The 10,768-nt window shown below is 39.9% G+C and overlaps 1 protein-coding gene across 1 annotated transcript; it reads left to right on the top strand.

Annotated features, from left to right (window-relative positions):
• Positions 1-6,411: 6,411 nt before the first annotated feature.
• Positions 6,412-10,088, top strand: Xbp1 (X box binding protein 1). The gene is given in 4 exon segments (XM_076800640.1): positions 6,412-6,931; positions 7,391-7,745; positions 7,748-7,891; positions 8,442-10,088. Coding segments are annotated over 4 exon segments (1,407 nt in total). The 5' UTR covers positions 6,412-6,665; the 3' UTR covers positions 9,084-10,088.
• The last annotated feature ends 680 nt before the right edge of the window (positions 10,089-10,768 follow it).

The raw sequence follows: 10,768 nt of genomic DNA on the forward strand, positions 1-10,768 counted from the left end.
AAAATGCACTGTTCGCGTTTGTTTTTTTGAAACGTTGAAGACGTAATTTGTAGTTTAGTGTTGCGAGAAAATGGTCCACTCGCGGGTTTGTTTCAAATATACATCGAGTGGACAATTATTTTTGAAATGTGTAATTTTTTTTTAAATATGTTATTTTTGATATATGTAATATTTAATATGTGCTACTATTGCTATGTGCCATTTTTTAAATGTGCTATTTTTGAAGTATGACAAATGTATTTCTGAAATGTGTCATTTCTTATTTATTTTCTTTTTTTTTCATGTACTAATTTAAAATTAAGTTTGTTTCAGATATTTTCTTTTCTGATAGGTTGTGGTAAGCTACATGAGAACAGGTATAATTATTACCCACTACATATTGTTCTCAGGATGTGCATAATGTTGGTTGTGCGTTAAATATTAAAAAATTAAACCAAGGTAAAACCAAAATACAACCAAGGTAAACAATTCAACTTTAAGAGGTATCTGGTAATTTAAATATCTTTATTATTTATTATTATTTTATTACCTGTGTATGGTTGCATGTTGTGTTGTCTGTGTGTTGCATGTTGTGTTGTCTGTGTGTTGCATGTTGTATTTAATTCACTGAATTTTACATTTCAGCAAATTTGGGTTAGCTACCCACTACACACTTAGGTACACACACAGTGTACACACACATAAAACACTTGTTAGGTAGGAAATATATGGGGATTACACAGAAAAAAGGCACAAATTATAAAAAGTGCAGGCAAGGGGAAAAAAATTAATTTTTATAATAGGCAGGTAGTAATTCGGCGGGTAGGCTTTGCAATTAGCTCTTCTTGGTATTCGTTTGTACAGTGATCGAAAGTAGAGCACTGTCAAATGTGTATTAGGAAGAGTATATACAAAATTGTGGATTTTTTTTATATTTTGTAATATTGTTAACTTTCCGTCGGGTGGGACGATAAAGAAATACTAAGTGGGTGGGCGGGTCTCCCTCACAGCAACCTCCACGTGGTGAGACCCGGGCAATCGGTGTGATTCTCGATTTAGAATATTTTCTTGCACAAAGATTATACGAATTGCTGTATAAAATATTAAAAATCGACGATCACATCGAGCTAATGGCTGTGATAATGAAAAATAGTTCTTCGGCATGATATCGAACTTTTTATTATAAACATTATGGTCACAAATACAATTCTTAAAGAAGAAGAAGAAGGCAAGAATATGGGGTCTGCTAAAAGAGACCAGACCGTGTACATGGATGCTCCAACAACAGTTGAAGATATGCGTCAGCGTATCATCATAGCATTATCAGAGGCGCTATGTAGACGGCCATCATTTCGAACGTTTATAAAATACAGGTATTCTACTTCCATATTTTAGTTTTATACGTTTTTTTCTATCCTTGAACTTGAATAACCTTGAAATAATATAGTCACTGAATTCCTAATGAAAGGGACTATCATTGTAGGTGTTTAAAAAAGGGTGGTTCCATTTAAAAAAGTCAAGGTGACCGTGATATCTCTAAAAAAAATGACATGAAAACAAAATTTTTTATGGCATCGTTCAGCCCCATTGTACCATTCAACTTTGTCCTTACCATATTTGACGTATCTTTAGAAACAAAAAAAATATTTGAGGTGCAAACGTTAGGTGACTTACCCTGTATATTATACTTTTAAGAAATACAATTTTTTAAATCAACTTTGTAAGTCAATTTTTTAAAATAAATTAAATTTTTAGCAAAGAATGTTTTTTAATAAGCATCTCTTCATAAACAAAATTTTGATAATAAATAGAATTGTTTAAGCAAATAAACACTTCCCTTTGTTTTTTAAATTTAAATCAATTCAATTGAAATAGAATATATTTTTAACTAGATTAATAAAATGCACTTCCCTATTTATAGAGTCTACTTCGGCTTCGAAGATTGTACATATTTAACACGATAAGGACCAGGCGCAAGCAGTTGTGTCCTCACTATGGTAGTTTACAAGATACTTCAGCATGTGGACCACCGTCGCCCATCCATTCAATTGTGTTATTGAATCTACTGTATTTGTATTTCTATCATCTGTATTCCTATGTAGTAAATGATTTTGTACTTTTCTCCACGTAACAAAAATTAATTTACTAATTTCTTTCCTGACAAGGAAAAGCGTCCCACAATAGGCCCCCCTTTATTTATGGAAAAATATCGTATGATTTTCTTCATATAAAAGTCGCTAGGACACTACTCCCTTTCTGGAATCCGTCAATTAAGTTTCTGATAAGAAATAGCCTAGGTAGCCTTCTATTAACCACATTTAACGAAAATCTAATTGAGGCCTGGTTTTAATTAGAAATGACAAAAACTGTGACTGTGACCCTACGTGACGTCAAATTTTAAATAGAGAAGAACCCCCTTCCATTTTCAGGGTATACAAACCCACTCATTTTCATTCTCTTCGGACAGTAATCGTGCAGTCACGACTAGAGTCAGGTCGCGTTACACGCATAAGAGTAAACTCTAGTGAGATCGGGTTTAAAGTCTTTCGAATCAAATTTTAACCTTATAGATTCCGTTAGTTCCGTGCATTCTAGGTTTTTTCATTGTTTACTTTAAATTCATTCGCGACACCAACAACAACACGTAACGCAACTTTCAATTGAGAATATATTTGTCTTCTTTGGTAAATCGCGCAATCTATAGACCCTTAATTATTGTCCAATATCCTAATTTAATAGTTGAACGTTCCCACACGGTACAATTTCACCGCTCGGATTGTAACAATTAAATTATGTATAAGTTACGAGGCCTATTAACTATCTTAGCGGCTCCCCTAATTTCGCATCAGGTTCGTCCTCGACGTCAACAATCTAACCGGCTCCTCAGTTACGAATTGCGTTCGTCCGCGTATCTAACTAGCAAATTGAAACCATATTCCTGGGGTAATAAACTCTCGCCGGCCTCTCGCGTTGTTCGCAGCCCTGGTTCGAAGCAGATATTATTTCGCTTTTGTTTCCACTTTCTACTTCGTAGTTAAATTCAGCATTCCAAATTGCGAATATTTCTAGAAGCCTTAAAAAATTGCAAATTGTAATTGTAATTGTATCCTCTCGGATAACGCTCACCTTAAATTACTGGACGTCACCATATGCGATAACACGATTACCGATGCGCAAACCATATTGTATGTAAAGATTTATATTGTATTTTAACAAAATCGTTTTATGTAAGAATTGAGAATGAATAAATAAAGAAAATGTAAGGAAAAGACGTATCTGCGTATATAATTATTGAATGCCCAACTTTTCCCGCACGTGTCCTACTTGTCGTTGAGTAATACTACTAAATTTCGGTATTTTTCCGATTCTTAAGCAAAATTTTTTTAAATTCCGGAAAAATTCCACCGTCTGACTTGTCGTTGACTTGTACTACTGAAAATCGGATACCTCCTTTGATATCATGCTCTCCTAATACAAAAGTGCAAATTTCCGAAAATTTCGTGAAAATCTCGACCGTCTGGCTTGTCGTTGACTTGTACTACTGACATTTCCGAGAATTTTTGGCCGTCTGACTTGACGTTGACTTGTACTACTGAAAATCGGATACCTCCTTTGATATCATGTTCTCCTAATACAAAAGCGCAAATTTCCGAAAATTTCGTGAAAATCTCGACCGTCTGGCTTGTCGTTGACTTGTACTACTGACATTTCCGAGAATTTTGGCCGTCTGACTTGACGTTGACTTGTACTACTGAAAATCGGATACCTCCTTTGATATCATGTTCTCCTAATACAAAAGTGCAAATTTCCGAAAATTTCGTGAAAATCTCGACCGTCTGGCTTGTCGTTGACTTGTACTACTGACATTTCCGAGAATTTTGGCCGTCTGACTTGACGTTGACTTGTACTACTGAAAATCGGATACCTCCTTTGATATCATGTTCTCCTAATACAAAAGTGCAAATTTCCGAAAATTTCGTGAAAATCTCGACCGTCTGGCTTGTCGTTGACTTGTACTACTGACATTTCCGAGAATTTTGGCCGCCTGACTTGACGTTGACTTGTACTACTGAAAATCGGATACCTCCTTTGATATCATGTTCTCCTAATACAAAAGTGCAAATTTCCGAAAATTTCGTGAAAATCTCGACCGTCTGGCTTGTCGTTGACTTGTACTACTGACATTTCCGAGAATTTTGGCCGTCTGACTTGACGTTGACTTGTACTACTGAAATTCGGATACCTCCTTTGATATCATGTTCTCCTAATACAAAAGTTCAAATTTCACGAAATTTTTCGCGAAATCTCGTCCGTCTGACTTGTGGTTGACTTGTACTACTGAATCGATTCTCGGAATTTTCGAAAATTCTCCGAAATGTCAGAAGTATAAATCAACGACAAGTCAGACGATCGAAATTTTTCGAAATTTCAGTAGTACAAGTCAATGTCAAGTCAGAGGCTCGAAATTTTAGCGGCGATTTCAAAATTTTTGCTGTTCCCGAAATTTTCGAAGACCTTAATTTAATTCTACTACCTAAATATTCATGTCCAGGGTATAGAAAGAACACATTGACTGTTGTAACGAATATTCTTTATTTTTCACCAAATAAATTACAATGTAAACGTGAACATAACGAAATAGAACTAAATAGAATTAAAATGTAGAACGGTATGGCTTCTTCGAATGCAGGTTGAGTGGCAGTGTACAGTCGTTTTATAAGCTAGTACTATTTGCAGTGGTTGACGCGTATTTATTCTCGTTTTGAGGATCGATCTTGCACGTTCTACCATAGAGGAAATGAGAGTGCTTCGGAGTTTTAGTGTCCCCACTTTTCTGCATCATCTTTTTAGCCTGCACCAGAATCTGCATCATCTTTTTAGCCTGACACTAAAATCCCGGGCGTAAGCACTCATTTCCTCTTCCCCTATCCAACCCCTGAAGAACAAAACAAATGATTCTTGCCGATATTCCCATAAGGGGTAGTGCAATAAGCGGCAGGAATCATCTGGTCCTGAAAATCTGAAAATAGCGCCACTAGACCGTAGCGGTAAAACGCTCAAACTGTTAGCCAAACGTTACCGACATTGGTGCCGCCAGCGCCACCTGGCGGTGGAAATCCGAGACTAATCGGCTACAAGCTTGGGCGTTTCGCCACTACGAGGTAATGGCGCTGTTTGCAGATTTTGCAGGAAGTTGTACGTGTCGCCACCCAGCGGAGGAATCTTGAACACTAATCGGCTACAAGCTTGGGGGTTTCGCCACTACGAGGAATGGCGCTGTTTGCAGTTTGTGCCGGACTTTATGTGTGGCGCCAGCCAGCGGACGAATCCTAAACACTAACCTGCATCATCCTTTTTGCCTGGAACAGAACCTGCATCATCTTTTTAACCAGTGTTAGAACCTTTTAAGCTGGATCAGAGCCTGCATAGAAGAACTTCTTTTGACATAGAAGTAGCATCCATTCTGGCATTATTTGGAATCCGCTGCTACTGATGCAGGTTCTGGTCCGAGCTACTAATATGATGCAGGTTCCGTTCCAGGCTAAAAATTAGACTAGGGGGCAGCACTATACGGGGGACAATAAAATCTCGGGCGTGAGCACTCTCGTATGCTCTCTGTCTATGGTACAAATATAGTTGGTTCTGCCATCTAGCACAAGGTGATCACAACTGCTCAACAACGAACTTACGAGTATCACCGTAAATGGGGCGCCACTAATATCTTTTTCCCTTATCATGATCACACAAACGTGTCAGTTTCTAAATAATGCAACAAGTTTCATCACGGATATAGCAGAATACTCTCCTTCTTTTCTTATTATCATATGTAGTAACGCAAATAGACCTCCTAGATATACCTCTTTATCTACATTTATCCAAATGTAACTATCAACAACAAAGTATAATCAGAATTATAAAAAATATACAACGTTATCTATGACGTGCAATCTCCAAGAGTCTGCTACTACAACAAAATTTATCAAAATCATATCAACTTCTAGTTACCTCTATAATCCCACCTATCCTACCTATCTTATCATTGAATTTACGATCCATATACGATTTGCAAATGTACAAAGAACGGAATAAGATAAGAACTTGATCGCATGATGGTTTTCTAGTAGAAAACGAACGTAAGGAGCGACGGTTTTCTAATACACCTAGAAAATGAGCGTAAGGCGTAAGGTATGACGATCTTCCAGCAGAGTATTTCACGAGACGATTACGAGTCAATGAGTCTGCCAGCGTAGGCGGAACCGGTGCTGCAACGATAAAAAAAAGTAGCCTGATTCGATAGTACCGTATACTATACACGATGACGTCAGTCGGCGTACGGCTGCGGCATCCGGGTAGTAGGAGACGAGGTACTCGAAGAGCGACGTGGCAGCCAATAACGGTACGACACATGTAACATTGCTCGTCTCCGCCAGTCGCGCTCGAGCATTGCCTCAACAATATTTCTAGGATGTTCCTCGTCGCGTCAAGTGGTGCAGGCCGTCAGTCCGATTGCATCAGCTAAGAACGTCACCGAAACCGCAGAATTTCCCTCGACGGGGAGCATGTGTCGGATCAGTAGCCTTCCGACAGTTCACGAGAACGAGCATAGGAGATATTCGCACTCGAAGATCAAGTTCTAAAAACAGTGGCAGTGGGCAAAAGTCCGTCGGGTTATCGAATGGCAGATTATGAGCGTACTGAAGAGCGTCATCATCACGTTGCCTAAAGGCCTGCCCAAGGCGGCCGGAATCATTCCTGGCATCGAGCTACACAAATCTGTCGCTAAACTAAATTTCACCTCTCTGCTGTCCGATAAATCGAAGATGGACCCGAAGAGATTCGCGAAACACGACAGCATGCAGGACGACGCCACGATGTTCAAGGCCGATACCTGTGTTCGCGGAAAGAAACGACGATTGGATCATTTGACATGGGAGGAGAAGCTACAAAGGAAGTACGTTGACTTCAGCCGTTCAATCGTCGTTCGTCAGCTTCGCTGTATTTGAAAATTAATAATTCGTTATATTTTGAGAACAATTCGTCTCCGTGGTAACAAAATTTAGTTTGAAAATAGCTTACGTACGTCGGGCACGTGACCTGAGTTTTGACTACTCTGTTTATTTACTTTCTTTCCGGAAAAGGATTCATTTGTTTTGATGTTGTCAAACCACTTGTTTGGAAGTTCTGCGTTCTTCATACTTCTCTCGACTTTTATTTTGAGCATCTGTCAAATAATGATTGAGAACTTTTAAACTTTTAGAAATACCCATTTAAAAAACTCGCCCTTTTAATTTATTGTGGCGTTCTTTTTTTCTTCGTCCATTCTTTTCTTTTTCATTGTCGGATACCATACCTTTTAACTTTTTTTTTAGGATAATAAGATCCAAGATTAAAATGTTTGATCTTATTTCAGAAAATTGAAAAATAGGGTAGCGGCTCAGACCTCCCGTGACCGCAAAAAGGCAAAATTGGACGAGCTCGAGGAGACCGTGAAAACGTTGAGGGAACGGAATGAACTGCTGACGCAAGAGTGCACGATGTTGAGGTCGCAGAACGAGTTGTTGGTCACCGAAACGAAACGCTTGAGGAAGGAGAAAGACGCAAAGAACACGGGAGAACTGCTCTGCTCGTTGTGTCAAGGCCGTGTTGGCTGTGCTGTGTCCTCGCTGGGATCTACAGTGTCCCCCAATCACCCTCTGCAGCAGGGTGGAGCAACACAGCTGGCATCGTCTCTGACGCTAACACCCGGAGCAGCAATCCTCCTGAAGATATTGACCATTTACCTCCTCTTGAAGAATTGTTTGGTGACCTCCAAGGGGATGACTACATCGAGCGACTTGAGGAACTTGCAGAAAGCCTTCTGCGAGAGGTTACCGCCGAAGTGGAAACAAATCCTTGTAGAACAAATGAACAAGTGAGTATTACGATACCTTAATCCTAATCTACAACATTCTCAAACGATACTGCAATCCATACATGTGATAGTAATGAATGAACTGTTTAAAAGAGATCTACTAGATCCACTAGAAATATCTATAAATTGGATAATGATGCTTCTAGAATGCTGGATCGAAACAGTTAATGATCTACCACCTTGGAGGCCTAAAAGTCTTTAGTCTTTGAAGGTCTTTCGTTCGGTTAGAAGAGAATACTTGGGCCACCAAGATAGTCCCATGACCATTAATCCAGAGATCAAAAACAGTTTTAGAAATTTTTCCAAAAAAGATCATTAACGCAACGTCAATTTTAACACCTTAATGTTTGCCGAACGCTTCGAATCTCAGTCCCTCTTTTTTTTTATCTACATTCAGAAGTAGCTCTTCTATAACTTTGACTCTGCAGATCCGAAGTGTTCACAGTTAACCTCGTTATCTTTAAACGATTCATTCGTTTCTAAATAAATATTGTTCACTGGCGTCTCAGTCTTCCCTTCATTGACGGTGTCTCGGTTGCGTCTTGCGTAGGTGTCAGTCAAGGAAGATACCGCTAAGAAACGTGATCATCCAGAAGGAGTGGTGGGGCCGACACCAGAAAATGTGGAAGCCGGTCGAGCCTGTGGAGGCTTGAGCGACAGCTACCCGCCCTGGCATCCTGTTGCAAGCAGCACAGTTAGCAGCACACCTTGTACCCGTACAAACGCGACCACACTTGTGCCGATCAAATCGGAGGTCGAGGTCAAGCAAGAAGAAGTCGACACGCACGACTTGGACACAGTTTATGGTACCTACGACGAGACCACGAATTCGATAACGATCATCTACCCTGGCGAAGAGAACGGAGTCGGTATTCAAGAGTGTGTCCAAGAAGTGAGCACAGACGGCGCCTGCTCGGCCGAGGACTCCGCGTACTTCACACCAAATTGTTACTATTCGAACAATCAGCTTTCACCGACCTACACGTGCACGGACACTATGTCGCCGTCTAGTATACATTCCGAAGACATGGACTCGGGTTTCACGCAAACGAAACTGGACTCCAGCGCGTCCGATTGCGGTTACGAGTCCCATGATTCTCCAGCGCCCGACAGCAGAAGCGAGAAGAGCAACCTGGCCCTATCTGACCTCTGGCACGAGAGTTTCTCAGAGCTGTTCCCTACGCTGGCCTGACACTTTCGGCGCATCAACAAGACGGCAAACGCTGGACCGTCTTTGTTCAGTCTGTGATACACGCGATCAATCGGAGCTTACGGATGACAAACGTATTAGGAGAGGTCCGCGAGAACCCGGAATTCGGCACGGGCCTAAAAGCATGAAATTGATTCGGGACCCTTCGGAATCGTTCGAGAATTTCGAGAACCCGGACATTTCGGACTAGTTTTTTATTTAATGCGATCGTTTTGCTAAACTAGTTTGAAACTGAAGTCAAAACCGCGAAATATTGTAGGATCTCGGGAAAAATGAGAGCACCGCCGCCGCGGGAATCGAACCCACGACCTCACTGGTGGTAGCCGTTCGAGTAACGCGCTCACCCACGGAACCCTCCCGTTCTTCCCGATCTCCTACATACTTTTGGTCTGGGGGTCCTGATCCCACAATATCACTGCGGAAGTCTCGGTATTTTCGAAATTGCTTCGGGGACCCGTTCCGATCCCAAAAAGAAATTTTCGACTTGATATTGTAGGGATCTGGAACACCTGTAAAGAACAACCGTTTTTTAATTGACAATTTGTATTTTGAGACTTGTATACGTATCATATGTGTATATCTCTCCCTCGTTTTTTTCTACGTTGAACTCGGTAGAAAATCGTAATCAGCACGACATTTTTATAACACGATATACAGAACACATTCTCTAAAATACGTAGCCAGTTCGTACAATCTCGAGCGTACATACGGATTACATATTTATTTTGTACGGTATACGTATTCGTACGATTTTTCTATATTTGCATCGCTATAATTATTATGATGATATTAAGTTTCTTCTGTGAAAGAGATGAACACCCAGTTTTACGGAGTCGCCGTAAAAAAATTATGAAAACACGTGTACCTTCAACGGTCGATTGTTAATGTATATACGATATTATATATTTATTAGATGTTTACTAGCGAGGTAACAAGTGGTGCACTGCTGTGCAACAGTATGTCGAATAAACGGATCTAAAGCCAGAACACTTGTGTTTTATTTTTTCCTTATCAGTCGAACATTCTTTACTTTTGATTATCTCGAACCATGTTATGGTTATCGTTATGCAATACAGCGTAGACGATCGTCTCAGTGTAAGTAGTAACAGGGAAAACCTAACTTGGAGATATTGACTGTTACAGTGCGTCGCAATAGCGATAAACTACGGACTGTCCTGGTGTTTGTGGTGCAACTGTGATTAGGGTGATTATATTGGAATATGTGAGCAGAAGTATGCGTAAATTGCATCAATTTCATATGCATAAAATATTAAAAAAAAATCATATAAAACAAGAACATTCTAGGACGGAAGAAATGTTTGGTTTTCGAGTTAAAATAGTTAATTGTACGACAAACACTGGGACATTCTGTACGCTATAGAAGAGTGCATTCAACAAAAGAGCTGCAGTTATCGACCATCCTGAATCCTAATGCAGCTAGTTCGTTCCGATGCATTATTTAACTAGGGTTACCATATATTAGGAAACACGAACCGGGACAGTTTATGAAAAATTAATTTCAATGGCGGCAAACTTTCTATTACGCGAAAGTGCCTCTGCTTGCCAATGCAAATTAGCCAACCGATCGTTTTCCATCTATATAAACGCACACATTGAGAAATCTTGAACTCGATTACATCGCTTCGAATGCAATTAAAGAATTCCCA

The sequence above is a fragment of the Halictus rubicundus genome, chromosome 15 (assembly GCF_050948215.1).
Source record: "Halictus rubicundus isolate RS-2024b chromosome 15, iyHalRubi1_principal, whole genome shotgun sequence".
NCBI classification, from domain to species: Eukaryota; Metazoa; Arthropoda; class Insecta; order Hymenoptera; family Halictidae; genus Halictus; species Halictus rubicundus.